At 40.6% G+C, this 23,979-nt stretch overlaps 1 protein-coding gene across 1 annotated transcript in view; it reads right to left on the bottom strand.

Annotated features, from left to right (window-relative positions):
* POLN (DNA polymerase nu) overlaps nucleotides 1–23,979 on the bottom strand; it is a 227,947-nt gene that overhangs the window by 103,485 nt on the left and 100,483 nt on the right. The window contains exons 17-19 of the mRNA XM_039539378.1: nucleotides 5,040–5,097; nucleotides 2,936–3,013; nucleotides 1,991–2,105 (exon numbers count right to left, since the gene is read on the bottom strand). Coding sequence (XP_039395312.1) covers nucleotides 1,991–2,105; nucleotides 2,936–3,013; nucleotides 5,040–5,097 — 251 coding nt within the window. The remainder of the gene's footprint in view (nucleotides 1–1,990; nucleotides 2,106–2,935; nucleotides 3,014–5,039; nucleotides 5,098–23,979) is intronic.

Genomic DNA, 23,979 nt, shown 5'->3' with positions numbered 1-23,979 from the left:
CCCCCTTTGCTGATTGGCAGTTTGCTCCCACTCTATCCTGCCCTCTCCATCACAGTCTCTGTACTTCAGCCTGGCTCCACCTGTCCTCCATGGGCCCCTGCTTCCCTTTTCCCTTAACTTCTCCCTTTCATGCCCTTCCTTGTCTCTTTTTTTTTTAGCTAATTTGCTCTCAACAAAATTCCATACAAACAATTAAAAAAAGAAAAAACAACAACAAAAAAGTATAACTTACATAAGGCTTGCAGACCATCACTTTGTTCACTCTGCTTGTACGCTACACCCTCTCTCTCCAATCATTTGTCTACCTTGTCTATTGAGACTGTAAACTCTTTGGGGCATGGACTGTCTTATTGCATGGTTGTAAAGTGCCTAGCACAGGGGGGTCCCAATCTCAGTTGGTGTCTCTAGGTTCTACCATATACAAACTAATAAGTAAAGCTGCGAGTTTGTCATGGAGGTCATGGATTCTGTGACTTTCCGTGACCTCCATGACTTTTGCAGTGACCGGTGCGCCTGGCCCAGGGGCCATCTGAGCAAAGGAGGGCTTGGGGGGGCTTCCTAGAAGTGGTGACATCCTAGGCGGAGCTATGGCCAGGGGTCTCTGCGTGCTACCTCCCCCTGCAGGTACCACCCCTGAGCTCCCATTGACTGTGGTTCTTGGCCAATGGGAGCTATGGAGCCAGCACTCGGGGTGGAAGCAGCGCACAGATCTGCATTGCCTCGCCTCTGCCTCCAAGGAGGTGCGGAGCCAGGTAGGGAATCTGCCAGCCCTGCCACCCCTCCCCAGCACCAGTGGGGGTCACAAGCCACGTGCCGCTGCCTGCCTCCAACCACCCCACCCTCTGAGCATCCGTGGCACTCCTGGGCTACCCTCCCCCCGCCAAAGATTTAGTCAGGAGTATATAGTACAAGTCATGGACAGGTCACGGGCCATGATTTTTTGTTTACTGCCCGTGACCTGTCCATGACTTTTATTAAAAATACTTGCGACTAAAACGTAGCCTTACTAATAAGTAATACGCTTGAAATAATGCAGTTACTAGAAATACACCATTTTTTCTTCATTGGAATTTATCTATCGATCTCCTTTCTCTGGAGATCAACAAAGAGTAATTATCTGAGGAATAGGGCTGAGAAAGACTTATTTAAATAAGGATTGAAACACTGCTCTCTCCCCTGAGTATCAGAGGGTCTGTCAGGAGACTTAAGTATCAACAAGCAGATGAGCCCTCACTGGAGCCACAAGAATCCCATGAGTGCTGTCCTTTCTGTTTCTTGTACAGGTAGACTTTGTTTTCCAAAACCTTTAGCAGATGTCTAAGGTTTTCAAAATATTTGTGGTGTAATTGGAGTCAATATTATCATCGGGAGACATGGCAGAGAGAAAGGATGTTTTGTAATCCTTCATGAAGCTAATTTAGGTCACAGCTGAGCTGATTCTTTTAAAATGTATTTGTGAATAATTATGCAATGAAAAATTGTCAACATTTATAACACGTTACTTGCAATGAGTTATTTGACCAGTTCTAGTCATCAGGCTCATCTAGGTCAGTATTATTTGAGTCTTGAGACAGATTATCCATATATTAGCCAGAGATAATGAAAGCTGTGGAGGAGAAGGGGATGAATAGAACCCCTGCATTGCTTTGAAGGACATGGTTGAGGAACACTTATACTCCCTTTCATAATTCTGAAATCCTTTTGGTATGCTTGTCAGCTCCCAAACTTTTGAAAAAGTATCAAATTTTCAAGAAAATAAGTATTGTGCCTAAATACATTATATCACTATGAATATACAGTACTACAAGAGTTGAAGGTACTTTTGTCATTTTGTTGGCCTAGTTCTGTGGTTTTCAACCATTTTTCATTTGTGGACCCCTAAAAATTTTCAAATGGAGGTGTGGATCTCTGAAAATCTTAGACAGTCTGCAGACCCCAGGTTGAAAACCACTGGCCTGGTTTACATCAGATGGTGTAAATGTAGTCTTACCATTGAGAAGCCAGTGTAGTAAACACATCAGTGGTTTCAGGTTCTTGGAATAGTTTCAGAAGTTCTGGGTCACAGGATAGATGTGCAAGGATTCTTAGTTCAATATGGGAAAAATCTAGCAAATAAAACTCTCCATTAGTACCCTTGCAACATTTCTATTACTGTATTATACTTTTTAAACGTCCTTTCCGTATTTCTTTCCATTGTTATATTTTTCAGTTACTGGGCAACATAATTTTATAGAATTCATGTTTTTTCACAAAAGGTTATAATTTTGTGAAAAAAACTCAAACACCAAACAATATAAAACTTTAGAGCCCACAAGCTGAAGCAGGAAGGGACATACAAATGTTTAGCATATCTGACATGTAAATACTTTGCATTGCCAGCTACAACAGTGCCATGTGAATGCCTGTTCTCACTTTCAAGTGACATTATAAATAAAAAGCGAGCAGCATTATCTCCCGTAAATGTAAACAAACTTGTTTGTCTTAGCAATTGACTGAACAAGAAGTAGAACTGAGTGGACTTCTATGAGATGAATAGAAAAACATCCAAAATATTAATAATAAATTTAAATTGGTATTCTACTATTAATAGTGTGGTTAAAACTGCAATTAACTGTGACTATTTTTTTAATCTAGTTAATTTGCTTTGCAATAATTGCATGCATTAACTATGATTGACAGCTTTAGTGAGAATTAACCTTGCCCAAGGCATGAAAACTTTCTGCATGAATGATTAAAGTTTGGCAAAGTTATAGGTGCTTATGCTGAAAAGTATTAGGCAGCTTTTCAGATAGATATTGCTACCAGCGCTGCCTATAATACAGACATTCAGACTCTGCTTGTGAGAAATGGGCCACCTTCACAAGGTTAATGAAGATGTAGTGGCATCCAAAAGAGATCTGGCAGCAGTTATCTTATGATTGTTTATTATTGTTACCTGCTGCTAAGAACGTATATCCTTTAGCTGAAACAAACAATGTTCTTGGGGAAATAGTTACTATTTCATTTTCTTTTCCTAGAAAGGAGATGTGAGAAACATATATTATATCACAGAAACAAAACAAAACAATAAAACTTTGTTGTAAAACAGGCAAGGTTGCTAAGCATCAAACGTATCTCACAGACCACTACAAATGCAAGGAATTGAAAAGTTAAGCCATCTAACAGCAATTATCCTGTACTCAACAAATAAATAATGAACTAATTTCCTACTGCTATCACAGTTTCCTAGGAAATTATTTCCATGTGTACTGAGTCTTTACAGAAGAAACGACAGGATGACAAGTAAAAGTTAATGCATTACTGGAATCCTATTCTACTTGGTGTAGGAAAGGCAATAATGCTTGAAGTATAGTATATTTCCTCTACTATTGACTGTGACCAGCTGATTGTAAAAGTTGCAAAGGAGGAAATGTGAAGGTCTGGAGAAGTTTGCAAAGGAAAGAAAAACCTGAAAAAATGTAGTTTTGCAAAGTACATATGAGTAGGGCTCCGTGTTGGCCACGGAAGTCGTGGAAGTTATGGATTCTGTGACTTCCTGCGACCTCCATGACTTCTGCAGTGGCCAGTGTGGCTGACTGCAGGGCTGCCCAAGCAACTGGCTCTGGAGCTGGCTGCTCAGATGACCCTGGGGACAGCCACACCGGCTGCTGCTGGAGTGGCTCTGCAGCCAGCCGCTCGGGCAGCCCTGCAGTCATCCACATCAACTGGTGCAGCTGGCCCTGGGGACCACCTGAGCAGTGGTCCCAGGGGCGACTGGAGCTGCCGCAGCTAAGAGCAACGGCTGGCCCCAAGGCTTCCCCCATCCCCGGCGGCAGTTGGAGAAGCCACTGGCCCCCCGGGACTCCCCTTGGGGTGGTTTCCAGAGCACCCGCTGCCCCCCCCCGGATCTCCCCCCACAGCAGTGCCCCTCCCCCTAAGATTCATTCAGGAGTATTTATGGTACAAGTCATGGATACGTCACAGGCCGTGATTTTTTGTTTCTTGCCCATGACCTGCCCATGACTTTTACTAAAAATACCCATGATTAAATTGTAGCCTTACATATGATCCATGAGCATCATTATTGAATTTTGCCAGACTCAGTCTAAGTCTGCCTATGTGTTGTAGTGCACATTGGGTAGCATGTGTATGTATCCACTGTTTGTACACAGATGAAATAACTAAAAATAACATGAGAAATTACAAACTTCCAGCTTTAGCTATTCAGAGTTTTTTCTCATCTCAGATAGACACTTATAATTTTAAGATTTTTATTGTTATTCCAAACTCTGCTCCTCCTTTCACTTGTACTTATATAAACCCTTTTGCTTCATTATATTGAACTGTGTCCTATTCCAAAGCGTCCTGTGCAAAGCCAACCACTACTCCCTCCAAAAACCAAGAGCAACAAAGCAGCAGCAGTGGTCTTGTGCAGCTACCTGCAGGAAGAAAAGGTTATGTAAGCAAGTCTCTCTTACACTACTGTTCACTGTTGTGGGTCCAGTCCTTTCTCTATCACTTGGGTCATGATTCCCTAGGACTTACAGCCCTCTCTATACTATCTTCCTTGAATGCAGTTTATAGCATCCATCTGACTAGCAATCAAAGAATATTTTGGCCCTTAGCTGGCCTAGTCAATCTAGTACTGGCACCTCCCTAGGAGAAACTTTCTCAGATGAAAGCACAGAAAAACTTCTTAGCAAGATAAGGCAGGATAACTTGGTTCCATTACAACGATGCAAGCTCCAAACTGTGAAAAAAGAACACAAACTGAAGGTAGGAGGACTGGCCGGGAGGGCAGAGAATATTTAAATTGATGAACTTGCTTGCATAAATCAAGGAAGAGGCAGCAAACCCACATTCTATACTGGCAAGAAGCAGCAGAAAGATTAGTTTAAAAGATAATGTTATATTATAACTACACAGTTAGAATGTAGTCTTTCTCCATTTTTGAGATGTTGGTATGCTTTAATAGTACTTGATCACATATTTTTACTCAGACACTTAGATAAATGCATGTCATTTTATAAAATTACATAAACATCAACTTTTGCCTTTACCTTTTACATATTGCTTCTTAATAATTTGAACTGGATGCTTGGAGATACCTTGGATATTCTGTAAATAAAATAACAGGAAGTAAAAATTTACAGGAATTTAAAATGTATTTTAAAAGTATAATTTAGGAGAACATCAAAGATTAATTTGATTATATAATGTTAACATGTTTTATTTGTTTTATATTAAACAATATTTGAACTATATTTTGACAGTATACATATACTTAATTGTAAATTATATCATGTAAAATTAAGCATTTTGAATTATATGACATAAAAACCCAATTAATGGAAATCATAATTATGTACAGCATACACTCACCTTTAAGTCATGAAATGTACACTAAAATTTCAAGTATGGAATTGGGGTGTTAGAGATTCTAGTAGGATTAAGTAGAGTAACTAAATTATTGTATCAACAGATGAGAAGCAAGCACAGCAAAACTATGAAAATTGAGCGTGGTCTGGAAAGCCATATTAAGTAGAAGAGAAGGCTATAAAGACTTACACGATGGAGGACCGAAAGCCTAAAAAGCTTAAGAGAAGAGAGGCATTATTATGATAAGAGAGATTTGAGGTAAGTTTTGAGTGGAGTGATTGCCATATATGCACGTTACTCATGTTGGCTTAGAAATCATTAAATTAGGGTAGGACATTAAATTTGGACTCTTTCATATCACAATACACAGAACTGTTCTTTTGCTTATCTAAAAATATGTTTTTAGTTAACCCAAGTAGCCATTCTGTGTACTGTATATACTTGGAGCCAATCTGTCAGTGCAGGACAGGATGCTTCAGGGCACCTGGCTGGGCACCCCTTACTGCTCCTTTAGAGGAACAATATTCATCCTAGCTGCAGTTTACAGTTTACATGCTGAAAAGGCTGATCAAGCCCCCAAGCCCCAGGGCTGTGATGCATCCAGGGCCGGCTCCAGGCACCAGTGAAGGAAGCAGGTGCTTGGGGCAGCCAATGGAAAGGGGCAGCACGTCCGGGACTTCGGCGGCAATTCGGCGGCAGGTCCCTCAGTCCCTCTCTTCCTCTTTGAGCTGCCACCGAAGTGCCGCCGAAGAGGAAGAGAGGGAATGAAGGACCCGCCGCCAAATTGTCGCTGAAGAACAAAGTGGAGCGATTTGAGCTGCCGCCGATCGGCTTTATCTTTATTTTTTTTTTCGCTTCGCCTCCTGGGGTGGCAAAAAAGCTGGAGCCAGCCCTGGATGCACCAGCCAGGGTAGTGAGCCAGAATCCTAACCTAAATCTAGAGCAAAATCCCTCTCGGCTGATACACTGATGGGAAGGGCCTGGGCAGGGCTTAAATTCAGCCGGAGATGTCCAGAGCGGAGCTCCAGTAAATATTTCCAAACCCCCAGGAGCCCCCGCATACCCCGCGAGGCTGAAGCCCCGAGCCCTGGTGCCTCCTGTGGGGCTGAAGCCCCATGCTCTATGGCTCTAGGAAATACTAAATGAAAATTTAAGCCCTGGGAAAATTAAGGGTTCTGAACACTCTTCCTCTGCTAGCACACCTTTGCAACACAGGACAAAGTTTTGCCCCATATTTAGCATTTTGTTTGCTATTCCACATTTTTCTTCACCCTTTTCTTTGGAACCATCACCTGTTAAAAGCAAGCGGGCATACATTGCTGTCAATTTTTCTGTGACTGAACAAGACAGACACCTGTGGATCTTTGCCCTTCTTTACTATAATATTTCTATGAGAATGGATTTCTGGTTGAATCATGCTTTATGTAAGGATAGGATTCAAGTAAAAAAATCTAAGATTTTCCAAAGATATAAGATGTTCTAATGCAGTTGTCTTAGCTTTTGAGAATAAAACTGAACTCTACAGGAATTGTTTATCCTTGAAGGACTCTTATATTCTGATCTTGATTTGTGGATGCACCACCACACATCATAATTCAGACAAGAAGCTTTTTTAAAATTTTAACCTGTTTTATCTCAAATATTTTCAGATACTGTAGCATCATAAGCTTAAGGTACCTACTATAGTTGCATATTTAAATTTGTAATAAATTATGGAAGAGGTTGTTTATTAAGTACAGCCAATCTACAAGTATAAAAACTGAGAACCTTCTAGGCTCATCAGTAAAGAAGACAATGCAGGGCTAGGTGTCAAAGGGATAATAATTTAACCTTCCCTTTTAGAGACCTGGGATCACAGCCTGTAAGAGTTACCAATGAAAGGTATGACTGCAACCAGTAAGGACTATCAGTGAAGTGTGAAACATGATATCCATGATAACTCCCTCCTATTATTTTGTAACACTATTCCCCATCACCTGGCTCCCGAGGACAGCGTTATATCGAGGTAGAAGTGTACTTACAGCAAAGTTCCATTTTATTAACCCATGATTTGAATATTTCAGCAAAAATAAATTAGTTTACCAGCAACAAAACATACCTGTGAAGTTTTCTACCATATTCTCTGAATATCTTGTTCTCCTGGATTGGATTCACATTATGAACGCTAGCACTAGTGATAGCTCCGCTAGTTCCACCATCAGAACATAATTACATATTGATATTGCCCTGGTTTCCTATCCCTTTCAGGGTATTTTACTCTCTCAGAGTTCTGGTGAAATTCATGCAGAGAATTAGGGGACCTCTGTCAGCTCTCACAATAAGAACCCAAACCCTACAAGGGAACGTATGAGAGAACAAGTTTTGATGCTTAGTACTTTGTGCTTCTGAAGCAGTGCTGCCCAACATTTTTGTGTTGGAGATCCTTGTAGTGGACGGACACCGTCCAGAACTTTGCATACAATGTTCCCAGCAGAGTTTCTCTGTCTTTTTTTCCTTCATTTTTTCATCTTTATTCTTCCCTTTTGTTTGTCTTTTTCAAAATGAAGTTTTGCTCCCTCTTCTTCCCCCTTTTTTTGGCTGTCTATCCTTACCTAAAGCCTACATGTATGTTCAAAGTGGGGTAGCGAAGGGACTGACTCGTTGCTGGTGCTTCATTGTGGCCAGGAATGATGTAGTAGCTCTCTCCCCACTGGGTGTCTCTGCCAACAGCCGGTCTGTCTTTGTGGCAGTTTGCCTCTTCCTGTGACTTGACCCTCCAGCCAGGTCACTTGAGAGTCTCTCCCACTCTGAGGTCCTCCATGAACAAAATATGCAAGGGAATTAACACAATCTGAGTTAATAGGAAAGAGAGGGTAAGGATTTCTTCTCAAGGTGCCTCTGAATTTGGCCCTCCCTTCCCTCAGGAAGGGGCCTTTGGGCAGCAGCACTCTGGGAAGCTCCTGCCATCAGTCAGTCCTTTCCCCAGGAGCTGAGGGCTGAAGGTCTGTTTTCTTCCTTGGTTTGCCAACAAGTAACAAAAGCTGCTCTCTCCCCATTTTAAGTTCCTCCTCCAGCTTGTGCATGCCTTGCATTTGTGGCATAGCAGAGCTGCTTGAGCCCAGAGTAGCTCCTTAACCCCCTTGTTGTCCAGTGTGGGGTTAGGGTTGCCAGGTGTCCAGTTTTCAACCAAACACCCAGTTGAAAAGGGACCCTTCCCCCAGCTGGGTGAAAATGAGTGAGTGAGTGAGTGAGTGAGGGTGGGGGAGAGGGGGATGGAATGAGTGGGACAGGGCCTTGGAGAAGGGGTGGGGCAAGGGTGTTTGGTTTTGTTAGATCAGAAAGTTGGAACCCTATGTGGGTTTTGTATACTCCATCACAGGGGCACTTTTTGGTTGCTCTGTGGAGTCAAGACATGCTCTCAAAGCTCAGCTAAGTGACATGAGAGAAGAGATGTAAAGTTTGGGTCAGTTAGCTGCTTCCTGATTCTGCAGACCTGTACTTGTGAACCGCTCCTTTACTAAGCATCATGGCTGCTGCAGAAGTAGGGAGGGAAACTGCACTCCACTTGCAGCAGTACATTTGCAGTGTGGAGACAATGTGGATATAGGGTCATGAAGACTTCCCCAACCTGGCCATCCTAAACCAGACTAGCACCTCCTATGTTGGGAAATGCTATTCTAGAGAGATTATACTACAGAAAGATGAAAAATATGCACTATAAGATTTACCATTTGGAAAATTCTATTGTTTGAATATTGATCATGGTAGCTTTCTCAGTGTAGAAGAATAAAAATAGTACTTGGCTATTAACATTTCTACAGGAACTTTGTGAGACAAATAATTACAGTAACAAAGATAGATTTCCCAAGATCATGTCTGTAAGGTTTAGAGAGATACAGTATGCAGTACAAAAAATAGGAAAAGTATGGCAGTGATCAAAGTCACCATGGTAACAACATCAGAGCTTGGAACTAGTGCGCATATGCAGTCCCAAGTAGTTGGTTTGACTTGTGTGTAGTTGCCACCTAGTGGCTACTAGCGAATTAAAGGCATACATTTTCATTGAGGACAAAGCCACAGACACTGTTTTTCAAAAAGGAAAGATTACTCACAGGTAATGCGGTTGGTCATAACCCTGTTCACTAATCTTATCCAAAAGAGTTATTCAATCTCCAGCCTGTTGGAGTTGGAATTTCTGGACTGGAAAACTGAATAGGGCCCTACACTGTGAGATCTTGTCTAAGTCAGCTTCCACAGACAGTAAGCGATCAGACTAATCATTTTGGAGAGCCAATGACAACAAGGTCACATGCGAGCCAGCAGAACGACCTCTGTCCTATTCTGTCTATCTTCAATAACACCATGGTAAGCAATAATTCACTTCTGTGCTCCAATCCTGAGAGAATGCTTCCATTCAGAGTTCTGGGGACAAAGTTCCTGGAGAAGTATCTGGGAAACATTGCTGTCTTTTTAGAGGCAAAGTAGTTGTGATGACTATGACCATAAAATAAAGAGTTAATCGTAATGTTACGCATATCACGGTGGTTATACGGAGAAACAACTTGCCTAACTGCAAACTCCTACCTTTGGGGTAATTTTCCCTGGGAGTAAAAGGAACCATTATGGCCTTTAGATTAAAGGGCTGTATTTGAAAGGAGTATGAGGAAACAAAATATTGGCAAAATCTCCACCTGTTGGGTGATCAGTAAGTCAGTTCCTTTGGGATCTGAGATCTCAAGACCTTCAAGAGTGCCTTGTGGAGAGAAGGGGTTAACTCATTAAAAAGCCACCAACAGAGCTCTGGAAGGCCTGCAGAACTCAGGCCACTAGAACCAGGGAGAGGAGCAAAGTAGAGGAGAAATAGCTCTCCTTTTAATTGCTCCTTTTGGCAATTCTTCCTTCATTCTTCTTTTCTGTCTCCTTCATTTTACTCAGTGTTTTCTTGTCAGGAGACAGGAAATAATGAAGGTTAGCGAGAGAGAAAGATGAGGTAAATGCTTCTCCATGCCTCCAGCAGACATGAAAAAAATAACTGAGGGAAAGGGGTGGACTAGGTCTTAAGTACTATACTGCAGCTGATTAACTGATCTTAAGTCACATTTCCTGACTAGAAAGTCAAAATACTGAGCATCAATGCTGCTGCCAGGCAGGATGGGAGGAAGAGGATCATATGGCAATATAACAATATAAACTGAATTACATACAACTAATACATTACCCTGATTTAAATATTCTAAGTATCCTTAAAGAAAGAAGATAATAATAATATATGGAGATATACCTATCTCATAGAATTGGAAGGGACCTTGGAAGGTCATTGAGTCCAGTCCAGTCCCCTTCCTTCACTAGCAGGTCCAAGTAGTGTCTCTGACTTTTTTGTTTGTTTGTTTGTTGCCCCAGATCCCTAAATGGCCCCCTCAAGGAGTGAACTCATAACCCTGGGTTTAGCAGCCAATGGGCAAACTACTGAGCTATCCCTCCCCCCAAAGATTAAGATCACTTAAGAAAGATTAAGATCACTACTTACAACAATGAGAAGCTAATGTATGTAGCAGTGCTACGAGTATAAAGAAAGAATAATGAAGGTAGTTTACATAACATATGTAAAAGACATAATTAACTAAATAGTAAATTCCTAAACTAATTATTATTGCTCAGATTGTTTTTTAAATGTAATGATGAATAAAAATAATCTAAAGAGATATTTCATAGAGATGGCTAAAAAATGGTCCCTAAAATGTCTTTTTTTCACAGAAATTTCTAAATTTGAAATTTTTAGCAGGTCTAGTATTGAATGTAGAAGTTTAATGTAATGAAAGCCATATTAAAACATTAGGTTTATCTATCACTGGAAAGCACAAGTTTCATATTGTCAGTCAGGGCCGGCTCCAGGCACCAGCTTATCAAGCAGGTGCTCGGGGCGGCAACTCCGGAGAGGGGTGGCACTTTCATGTATTCGGCGGCAATTTGGCGGAGGGTCCCTCACTCCCGCTCAGAGCGAAGGACCTCCCGCTGAATTGCTGCAGATCACGATCGCGGCTTTTTTTTTTTTTTTTGGCTGCTTGGGGCGGCCAAACCCCTGGAGCCGGCCCTGCTGTCAGTAGACACAGAAAAGGATGGACAAGCCATACTCCTCTGTCTACCATGAATCAGGTCATATCTGCATTTTGCTTTGATGCAGTGGTGCAGGAACACTTTGAATAGGGGGGTGCTGAAAGCCAGCCCTGTTACCCCTGTCCATGCCCCCGCAGAGCCAGCAGCCGGGGGCAGTGGGCTGACAGCAGATCCCCAGCTAAAACCTAGGGGTGCTGCAGCACCCACCGCAACCCTAGTTCCTGCGCTAGTCTCCTCCATTGTTACCCTTGGTAGAACATTACAGGTTCCGATTTTTCTAATGTAGTTCCAGTCATAGTGGGGAAAAGACTCGGCACTATTAGTAGCTCACCTCAAAAGGTATCACCGATTTTGAGTAAGATGGAACAAGAGGTGAAACTGCCCTAAGATTTGAGGAAAGGCCACAGTTTACTTTTGACTATCAGAAGTACACAACCAGAACATGAACCATTTTTCCTTACTGTTTCCAACAAGCTGAAGTGGCTTCTGGAGGATGCAATGTAGTCTCAGCAACACAGGCTATTTCTAAAAGCTGCAAACAATAAAAAATAATGCTGAGAAAATACTTTTAAATTTTGAAAAATGGAAAAAATATTGGACAATTGAAAAGGATTAGAAAAATGAAAAAAATATAAAAAATTAATTTTAAACATTTAGATGGGGTCACTGCATTCCTTAGGGATAGAGGAAGAGAACCTTTCAGCCAGTCCCAGCCTTAGTGTTTAGAACTGTAAACGCATCATCACTTTTTTCTAGTTTAAGCCCTGATTACTAGTCCATTAAAAGGTCCCAACTTGAAGATGCAATGCTTCTTCTCTAATAGATGATTATATAATGATACTTATCACGCTGAAAATCAGATGGCTGTAGATGTGTTTTGCAGACAGAATAAACTGGGATGAGTATAAAATTTTCTGATAGCTCCTGAAAAAGAATTCTCACTTCATCCTGCTTCTCTTTTCTAGATTCATTACAATAAAGGTAGCAATCCACACTTTGATAGTAGAGATTAGATTTTTGTTTCTCATGCATGTGCTATGTGCAGCATTTACAAAATTCTGATTTCAAAATTTTCCAGCTCGTCCTCACTTTCAAATATAGATTGTCAAGCCTTTAAATTTATTGCAGTATGAAAGGGTTATCAATCAACAAAACAGACAATAAAAACATCCCTCTAGACTATAAAAACTATTTAAATCCTACTTGTAGTATATTAATTTGGTACTTCTCATGCAGGGTACCATGATACTATGGTACCATGAGGATTGGCCCAAAAGAAATCTGATGAGGTTCAAGCAGGACAAGTACAGAGTCCTGCACTTAGGATGGAAGAATCCCATGCACTGCTACAGAATAGGGACTGAGTGGCTAGGCAGCAGTTCTGCAGAAAAAGACCTAGGGGTTACAGTGGATGAGAAGCTGGATATGAGTCGACAGTGTGCCCTTGTTGCCAAGAAGGCTAAGGGCATTTTGGGCTGTATAAGTAGGGGCATTGCCAGCAGATCGAGGGATGTGATCATTCCCCTCTATTTGATATCGGTGAGGCCTCATCTGGAGTACTGTGTCCAGTATTGGGCACCACACTACAAGAAGGATGTGGAAAAATTGGAAAGAGTCCAGCGGAGGGCAACAAAAATGATTAGGGGGCTGGAGCACACGACTTATGAGGAGAGGCTGAGGGAACTGGGATTGTTTAGTCTGCAGAAGAGAAGAATGAGGAGGGATTTGATAGCAGCGTTCAACTACCTGAAAGGGGGTTCCAAAGAGGATGGATCTAGACTGTTCTCAGTGGTAACAGATGACAGAACAAGGAGTAATGGTCTCAAGTTGCAGTGGGGGAGGTTTAAGTTGGATATTAGGAAAAACTTTTTCACTAGGAGGGTGGTGAAGCACTGGAATGGGTTACCTAGGGAGGTGGTGGAATCTCCTTCCTTAGAGGTATTTAAGGTCAGGCTTGACAATGCCTGGGCTGGGATGATTTAGTTAGGGATTGGTCCTGCTTTGAGCAGGGGGTTGGACTAGATGACCTCCTGAGGTCCCTTTCAACCCTGATATTCTATGATTCTATGACACTACTACAGGCACATAAGAATCAGGATGTGAGATTTACAGGAAATAGATTCACAAGCAAAGAAAACTCATCTTTATTTCTTCTAAGTAATATTTCTCCACATTTAAAAGGAAATAGCTTAGATCAACCTTGTATTATCTATTCCAGTACTAGAGGAATACAAATATACTAAAGAAAGTTCACATAGCCATAAACATTTTGGGTAAATGAGGTCAGATACTCAGAGGTGATTATAGGTGTTTCACTGAGGGAGTGAATAAAGGTTACTTACCACTAACTATGGTTATTTGAACGGAATATCTGTACATATTTACACTTCTGACATATGCAAGTACCTTCAGTGAAGTCTGAATGTTCTGGAAAATAGTGACTGTAGGGACTACTCATATGCTCTCTTGTATCACCAAACATTCCAGTTCTTTCCACTTACTCACAACCCTCTAATAAAGGGGCAGACTGTCCATAGCCCTTTTATGGGTGTGCATTGTAGCGGAGGAGGGCTCAAGGAGCTTTTCTCTCTTGTGAACTCTCTATAAAAGTCACAAATAATCAGTGCAGGGAATGAACAAAACAAAAGTCTCCAGTACTAAAATCATTTGAGCTGCAAAGAAAGCTAATCCTACCTGACTTCTGAACTGATCATGCAGACGTTAAAAACAGCTGTCAGAACACATTTGAGTTTCTCTAACCCAAAGGATCTTCCTAGTATGGCAAGAGAGCAGGGCTGAAACACTTGCTACATGCCTTTAGTCAGCCTTAAAAAGATACTTACCTCACAGCTCCTGGTTAATTTACCTACAGATTACCTGGTGCTTTAGAATAGCTGGTGGTACTTTAGAATAGTACTATACGCCACAATGATGTATCATAACCAAGAAGTGCTCATATTTATTAGACACTATTTCTATCTAATAATTCTAGGAACAAAGCCATGTGGGAAATCATAGGGAAAAAAGCAAGTGGTATTTATATGTAAGAATACTTTCTACTTCTGGAATTTTATTTGTGATTTTTCTTTTTGTGCTGAACAGTTTGTTTAAATTCAACAATCCCAACTTGTTTATATTGTATGTGTTTAAATTATCATTACTAGAGGGATTTTGGCTCCCTTGGCATGACTTGTGGTGAAGCTGTTTTACATGATATTACCCTATGGTATTAGTCAGCATTAGATTTATATAATGTAAAGAAAATCACTTTCGTTAATAGGTTTTCACCAGAGAGAGCAGACCACATTAATCTGTGTTCGCTGACTGGAAGCGAAGCTTCAGTATTCTATAGAGTGATTCCATATAATCTTGAAGTTCAATTGCTATAATAAATCAGATTTTTTTTAGTAACCCTCCCACTCCCAAAATTAGACAGCTACTTTCTTAGTCTATTTCATTTGACTAAGTTCATAAGAAAACAACATGTATTAGCCAGTACATAATTTAGTGGGGTTTTGGCTGTGTCCATGATATTTTTTGTATGCCATATACCTTTCTATTTTTGAAACATAAATATAATAATTTTTACAGCTTTAAGTGTTGCTGAATCATCATAATAATAATAATATATGGAAAAAAACCTCTCTCATAGAACTGGAAGGGACCCCAGAAGGTCATTGAGTCCAGCCCCCTGCCTTCACTAGCAGGACCAAGTACTGATTTTGCCCCAGATCCCTAAGTGGCCCCCTCAAGGAGGGAACTCACAACTCTGGGTTTAGCAGGCCAATGCTCAAACCACTGAGCTATCCCCCCACTTTTAATTACTTATGAATTTGGTTAAAATGGTTGAAAAAATAACACTTCAATCCAATCAAAATATGGCTAGTTTGCTTTCCAGTAATCTGTAAGTATTATCCCTACAGTTTAAATAACACTAAGTTATAAGTTTTACTTATGTAACTTCCATGTCCATGACTTCCATACAAGTCAATGGAACTAATCACACATTTGAGTGCCTTACTGAATTGCGACCTTCCCTGTGATGTGGTCAATGGGTCAGAAACACAGAATCCTAACCTCAGGTCTTCGCAGGCATGCAGCAATTGATTTTCAATTCTTATTTTAATAGTCATGCACATTTATTTGTAAGTCTACAAATACATCTTTGTCTTGTTTACAGACCCTATAGGTTAATTTATTAAAACAAATTTTAAACTTTTTAGTTCACCTTCTCCTATTTCGCAATAAAAAAGAAAAGTTACTAATCTTTCATTAAGTGGAGTGCTTTGAGTTGTATTGTAAATATGTATTCCACTTATGGTACACATATACTCCATATGCTCAAAATCAGAATAATTTGGCCAGCAGTGTTTGCCAGGGCTGTACATAGAATCATAGAACTGGAAGGGACCTCGAGAGGCCATCTAGTCCAGTTCCCTGCACTCAAGGCAGGACTAAGTATTATCTAGATGATCCCTGAAAGGTGTTTGTCGAACCTGTTCTTAAAAATTCCCAGTGATGCAGATTCCACAACCTCCCTAGGCAATTTATTCCAGTGCTTAACCACTCTGACAGTTAGGAAGTTTTTCCTAATGTCCAACCTAAACGGCCCTTGCTGTAATTTAAACCCATTGCTTCTTGTCCTATCCTCAGAGATTAAGAAGAATAATTTTTCTCCCTCCTCCTTATAACAACCTTTTATGTACTTGAAAACTATTATCTCCCCTCTCTTCTTTTCTCCAGACTAAACAAACCCAATTTTTTCAATCTTCCCTCACAGGTCATGTTTTCTAGACCTTTACTCATTTTTGTTGCTCTTCTCTGGACTTTCTCCAATTTGTCCACATCTTTCCTGAAATGTGGTGCCCAGAACGGGACACAATACTCCAGTTGAGTAATCAGTGTGGAGTAGAGCTGAAGAATTACTTCTCGTGTCTTGCTTACAACACTCTGGCTAATACATCCCAAAATGATGTTTGCTTTTTTTGCAACAGTGTTACACCTTTGACTCATATTTAGCTTGTGAGCCACTATGACCCCCAGATCCCTTTCCACAGTACTCCTTCCAAGGCAGTCATTTCCCATTTTGTATGTGTGCAACTGATTGATTGTTCCTTCCTAAATGAAGTACTTTGCATTTGTCCTTATTTAATTTCAACGTCTTTACTTCAGACCATTTCTCCAGTTTGTCCAGCTCATTTTGAATTTTAATCCTATCCTCCAAAGCACTTGCAACCTCTCCCAGCTTGGTATCATCCACAAACTTTATAAGTGTACTCTATATGCCAATATCTAAATCATTGATGAAGATATTGAACAGAACCGGACCCAGAACTGTTCCCTGTAGGACCCCACTCGTTATGCCCTTCCAGCATGACTGTGAACCACTGATAACTATTCTCTGGGAACGATTTTCCAACCAGTTATGCACCCACCTTATGGTAGCTCCATCTAGGTTGTATTTCCCTAGTTTGTTTTTAAGAAGGTCATGTGAGACAGTATCAAAAGCCTTACTCAAGTCAAGATATACCATATCTACCACTTCTCCCCTATCCACAAGGCTTGTCACCCTGTCAAAGAAAGCTGTCGGGTTGGTTTGACATGATTTGTTTTTGACAAATCCATGCTGACTGTTATTTATCACCTTATTATCTTCTAGGTGTTTGCAAATTGATTGCTTAATTATTTGCTCCATTATCTTTCCAGGTACAAAAGTTAAACTGACTGTTCTGTAATTCCCCAGGTTGTCCTTATTTCCCTTTTTATGGATGGACTCTATATTTGCCCTTTTCCAGTCTTCTGGAATCTCTCTCGTCTTCCATGACTTTTCAAAGATAATTGCTAATGGCTCAGATATCTCCTCAGTCAGCTTCTTGAGTATTCTAGGATGCATTTCATCAGGCCCTGGTGATTTGAAGACATCTAACTTGTCTAAGAAATTTTCGACTTGTTCTTTCCCTAGTTTAGACTCTGATCCTACCTCATTTTCACTGGCATTCACTATATTAGATGTCCAATCACCACCAAACTTCTTGGTGAAAACCGAAACAAAGAAGTCATTAAGCACCTCTGCCATTTCCACATTTTCTGTTATTGTCTTTCCCCCCTCATTGAGTAATGGGCCTTGGTCTTCCTCTTGCTGCTAATGTATTTGTAGAATGTTTTCTTGTTTCCTTTTACGTCCTTAGCTAGTTTGATCTCATTTTGTGCCTTGGCTTTTCTAATTTTGTCCCTACATACTTGTGTTATTTGTTTATGTTCATCCTTTGTATTTTGACCGAGTGTCTACTTTTTGTAGGACTCTTTTTTGAGTTTTAGATCATTGAAGATCTCCTGGTTAAGCCAGGGTGGTCTCTTGCCATACTTCCATGAGAGCCTCTACCTCTCCAATTTTTCTAGCAGATGTAATTGCTATCAAAAAAAAGTTTTTATAGATAAGTGCAATAAGGAGCAGCTTCCCTTGGGTTCAAAGATACTGAACCTGGCCCTTTTTGCTGCCAACTCTGACTGGCAGAAGGGTTACAAATCTATTAACCTTTAGACTGGTCATAGTGCAACTCCTGACCAACCCATGAAAATGGTTGTTTGGAAGCAGGTGTAGAGTGGGATAAAATAGTAGCCCAGGCAGAAGGTCTCCATTTCTGCAAGCACTGCCTCTTTCATGGGGGCTCCAAGATTTTTTGATGGAAAAAGGAATCAGGTAATGGTCTCTATATGAAGCAAGTAAGAGGGCCCTGCTTTCTCGTAGAATCCAAAGCATTAAACCCCACGAGACCAGAGTATGGCCCAGGAATCTTTCAATGAGTGAAGTATCTCATCAGTTTTCACACTGAAAAGATCCAGGCCCTCACAGGGAAGATATTAATGAAATTCTATTATGCCACATTATAGATATTTGCAATATAATTTCAAAGGCATTTACAAATCCAAAATCATCCCTGTAGACACAACAAGATGCAAATTGCACTTGCCTATACCAACCTCTGCTGCTGTGCTCTAGGGGCATTCATTTGGGAGAGGGCAACTGGTACCACCACCCAGTAGGATTTCCACAAGGGGCTGAGTGGGTAGTTCTAGTTTGCACCAGAGGCTCCAAAGTAGCACCACCAGCTGAGGATATCTAAGACAGTGGTTTTCAACCTTTTTTCATTTGCAGACCAGAAAATTTCAAATGGAGGCACGGACCCCTATGGAAATCTTAGACAGTCTGCGGACCCCCAGGTTGGAAACTATTGGCCTAGGAAACAAAGTGAAGCAGCACATCCCCAGCTACCTTAACAAAACCTACTCACCAGTCAAAATAGCTCACATCTGGGACTAAGCTGGTCACCTGTCTCTCTCTGAACAGAAAAGGTTTACAGGTACTTTACAATACTATACCTTCCTTCAAAAAAGGCTAAACTTCTCTGAGGAGCTATCTGTCAGGATGTGCTTTAGCAAAAGGCCATGGGTGAATTTGGTCACATTAGTAAATATTTTATTATGTGCTAAAATATATTTTAATTCATATTATCTTGGATTGTGTGAAAACTCATTTCTGAGCTACTAATTTTAATTGTTCTAAACTATTGTTCATATGTTATCCTTGTAGTATGTTAAGGAGAAATAGTAGCAAATAAATGGAGTAGGAAATTTTTTCAAAAGTAGCCCCTAAAATTATGCATATACATTTTATATGCACACTTATTCAGTTTGTGTACACTCAAAATTTTGTAGCAGAAAAATGGCTTCCTTAATTTTAGAGGTAAGATTGGTGCCCCTTAGAAAATTTTGCCAAGTGTGAATGAGCTATTTAACATTACATTTTTCTTTTTGGTTGAAGTTTTGGGCTGTTGGCTAGAAGACTGATTAAAATGTATTGTGCCTTCCAAAATTTGAGATGCGGCCTACCAGTCTGTTTTTTTACAAATAGAAATGTTTTTCTCTGTGTTGATTTCTGTATGACAGCGGGTGTATGTAAGCTTTGCACTATTTATCTCCAACTACAACCCCAAACTACGTAATTATATATAAAAAGATCATCTTAAATACATAAATAGGGTTTAGCTGTGTGTCTGCCCTCATCATCTTATTTCAGCGTTACAGATTCCACCACATGATGCTCCAGGCTTTTGAGGTCAAGATGCAACAAAGCATGCTAGGATTTGTAGTCTCCACACAGACCATACCACTATATTAATTATGCAGTTTGCTATGTTACATACATTATGCATAAGGTTAACATTTAGGTTAGGACAGGTCACGGGCAATAAACAAAAATTGACGGAAGCCTGCGACTTCCCCCTGACTTTTACTAAAAATGACTGACAAAATGCAGGGGGTGGGGACGTGTCCAGCACCCACCACTGCTGTGGCTCTGGGGTCCCCCTGTTACCCGCAGTAGCTGAGAGTACTGGAGTTCCCACACTGCCCGAGCTGGGAACTGCAGGGCCTGAAGCGGAAAATGTCACAGAGGTCTCTGGAAATAACAGATTCCATGACCTCCGTGATATCATCTTAGCTTTAAATATGCACACTGCTTTCCAAAATTGCCAAGGGTATGCACAGAACTTACAGTGGATATCCATAAAGGCAGTTCTCACAGAACTAAGCTCTTTGGGGCAGGGGCGGTCTTTTTGTTCTGTGTTTGTTCAGTGCTAGCACAATGGGGTCCTGGTCTTTGACTAGGGCTCCCAGGTGCTATGGAGGTAATAATAAATAAATAACAACCTTTAATAATTACCATAGAATTCTCAATGCTTCTTTTGTTCAATTGCTTTGATTATGTAAATTCTCATTAAATTCTTGTCAGTGTGCTCATTCATTGCGGAGTAGTGGGTCCAATTCTGGGTGCTACACTTTAAGAAAGATGTGGACAAATTGGAGAGAGCACAGAGGAGAGCAACAAAAATGGTAAAAGGTTTAGAAAACCTAACTTATGAGGAAAGGTTAAAAAAACTGGGCATATTTAGTCTTGAGAAAAGAAGACTGGGGGGGACCAAATGATAGTCTTCACATACATTAAGGGCTGTTATAAAGTGAATGGTGATCAACTGTTCTTCATATTCACCAAGGATAGGATAAGAAGTAATTGGTTTAGTTTGTAGCAACGGAGATTCAAGTTAGATATTAGGAAAAACTTTCTAACTATAAAGGATAGTGAAGCATTGGAACAAGTTACCTAAGGAGATTGTAGAATCCCTGTCACTGGGTTTCTTTAAGAACAGGTTAGACCTGGGTCAGCAACCTGCGGCTCCAGAACCACATGCAGCTCTTTGGCTGAACTGGCTCTTTGGGAACCGGCCAATGGGAGCTGTGAGGATGGTGCTGGGGGCGGGCACAGCGCAGCGCAGCCTGCCTGCTGAGCCCTGCTGTGCCACTGGCCGGGAGCCACCTGTGGTAAGTGCCTCCTGGACACAGCCTGCACCTCGCACCCCCTCCCGCACCCAAACCCCCTGCCCCAGGTTAGAACCCCCTCCTGCAACCAAACTAAGACCCCACACCCCCTCCTGCACCCCAATCCCCTGCTTTGTAATCAAGGAAGACTGGCACCCAGCAGAAAAGGTGGGAAGTTTGCATGCAGGGGATTCGGCGTCAGATACAAAGCCAGAGTGAGGTTCTCATAAGAACATAATCCACCGCAGCACGGGTGTAGTTACCGTGTCATCTTGGGTACACAATGCTCCTAGCACCCCGTGATTCAGAAGGGCAGAGAACACTCAGTCCCCAGGGAGCACACACATTGTACAGTGACATCACATTACTGTGACCCCCTGCCAGGATATTGGCCTTATTCAGAGACTCACTTGAGGGACTGTCACATCACTGCAGGCCCTGTAGCAAATGCATTTTAACATACTCAAATGTGAACGCAAGTATTTGCAGGAGAGATGGGTCCAAAAACTTATTTGTATATCAGTAACATCAATAGACCCAACTGAGATCAGGTCTCCATTGTGCTAGGTGCTGTACAAACACAGGGGGTGTGCCTACATTGCAATCAGAAGTGTGATTGCAGCTCTGCTAGCTTTAATCTAGCTACCCTGGCTAAAGATATCAGTGCAGATGCAGTGGCATGGACCCACCATGGTTTAACACCATGGCTACATACTCAGGCTGTGGGCAGTCTGGTACAGTCCTTGCTGAAGCACCTAGATTCTAGTCACATTAAAAGTATTGGTGAGTAGTAATACCTTTAATATGTTCAATTATTATTAGCTGATAAATTCTAACTCTACAAGTAGCTTTGTGTGTGATGTGGCTCTCGAAATATTTTGGTCAAACACAAAAACAAAAAAATGGCTCTTCTTTGAAAGGTTGCTGACCGCCTGGGTTAGACTAACACCTGTCAGGGATGGTCAAGGTTTACATGGTAGTGCCTCAGCACATGGGGGCTGGACTAGATGAGCTCTTGAGGTCCCTGCCAGCCCTAAATTTCTATGATTCTATGATTCACTTTAAAACAAAAACCAACAAGAATAAAAGGTGGATAGAGCATTTTAGTCTCCAAGGATGTAAATCCAGCCCCTTTCACAAGTACTAAAACCTTCATTAAAATACATTTAAAGTTTAAAACAGCAAAAAGAACCGGAAACACATTAGAACTTGACAACGTGTACTTAAAAATTCTAAGACCCTTTTGGCAGTACTAATGCAGTCATAGTCATCTTGTGACTGCATAGTATTGGGACAAATAAATAAAAGGAAACATGATCCAATATTAAAATACACTTTGAATGCAAGAGATACAGAAAGAACAGAGTTCTATAATAAATGGCATGTGTGTCCTGACTTTCTCTATCAACATGTCAGCACATCTGAGTGATGCATTGTTTTGTATCAGCTAAAAAATATGACACTGAATTGCTTTGATCCAAAGGTCTATGAATATGCCTAGACAAAGTCAGTCCAATTTCTCATCCCTGTTAAGACAATCTATCATTATTTTAGTGAAGCTGATGTCACAGCATACTTATCTGAAAAATGTTTTTTACTAACTCTAGATAATGTTAAAAGAAGCCTTCCAATTGGATGCCTCAAATGAACATGGCAGAAGTATCACTTATGTGCCACTTTCCAGGGTGTTTTCCAATAAAGATCCATTTTTTTCATAATTAATCAAGACATACTAAAGCAGGTACAGCACAAAGTTTAATGGCTATACTGTAACATTACTTGCCCATTTCACAATACTAATGTTGGATAAGCAACGTATGTGTCTAATTTACATGATGGCTGTGCATAACAGTACTCTTATCTTCATAAAAAGTGTATTCTTTCTTTCAGATAATCGTGCAAATGTACACTGTATCTTTGTACTTTTAGAATTTAAAAGAAGAGAGAGTCATAGCCTACTGGTTTCTGCAGCTGTGACAACAAAAACACTTTATACCTTTAGATCAAGGATTAATCATTGTTTGATGAATTTCTATGCCTCAATTTAAGTAAATACTAACTGGAAAGTATTCTAGAATTCTTTCCAATAGTGCACAGAAATCATGTTTCTGTTCCTAATTAAAACTTTTATCATATGAGGACTTTCTAAAATGTGCTACTGTCTTAACTGCATAACTCTTGTGATGCTGTGGATGTGTATTTCTCTCTCTCTCTTTTCTGCTCCAAAAGGAGCAATATTAAAAAGGATGTGTTTCCTTTCAATGAGACTTTCTTGGCAAGATATTTTAAATATATGGATTATTGTTTTTCCTAAAGGCAAGAAAAAGTACTTACCAATATGTTAGTTGTTATATATTGCTTCTTCAGAGTCACACTGTAGGAGTTGTACACCATGCTCATAAGCTATAGAATCATTGATAACAATGAAGCCAGTAGGGGGCACTTCTGCACGTGCAAGTATCTAGATAATGTACGGCCTGAGGCTATAAAACGCTCCCTCTGGATCCCTATTCAGTTCCTTTCTGGCTCAAGGTGTCCCAAAAAAGTCTCTACAGAAGAGGGAATGAAGAGTCATGTGGATCTGCAGAGTGAGTAACCTTCTTTCTTCCTTCTTGAACTGCCTCTTTAGAGCAATACTGAATTATACTGGCAACAGTATCATGATTCAGCGGGACTGCTCAGAAGAACTCAAACAAGGATAGAGCCACTGCCCTCCCAAATGAAGACTATGATTCAGTTCTAAAATGAAAAAATGCCTAGGTGCCCACTTGATAAAATTTTAAGAATAGAAATATTACACAGACAAGCAGCTGATGTAGGCATTCCTCTCAGAATTATTTCTTAATCCTTCTGTTTCACCCTGCTCATAACAGACTTAAAGACACTGAACTAAGAGGGCTTTGGCCTTCTCTCCATAAACAACAGTTAAACGACAAAGTTACAGCATGACTTAGTTCTTTCCAAATATTAATTATGTCCTTTTAATATCTAGTCTGTACAATCTTATTTCCCCTAGAAGACTGTGAGGCCTAGGAAAAAAAATATAGGAAGAGTTGTACTGTTTTATTATCATAAAAAAAATCTGTTATCATCCTTAGCAAAATTTTCAGATAAGATTTAAAAATGCATTTCATCCTTATGAAAGGTACTATA

Source organism: Mauremys reevesii, linkage group 5 (assembly GCF_016161935.1).
Source record: "Mauremys reevesii isolate NIE-2019 linkage group 5, ASM1616193v1, whole genome shotgun sequence".
Lineage (NCBI taxonomy): Eukaryota > Metazoa > Chordata > Testudines > Geoemydidae > Mauremys > Mauremys reevesii.
The sequence above is the reverse complement of the archived record's forward strand: the minus strand, read 5'-3'. Positions and strand labels throughout refer to the sequence as shown.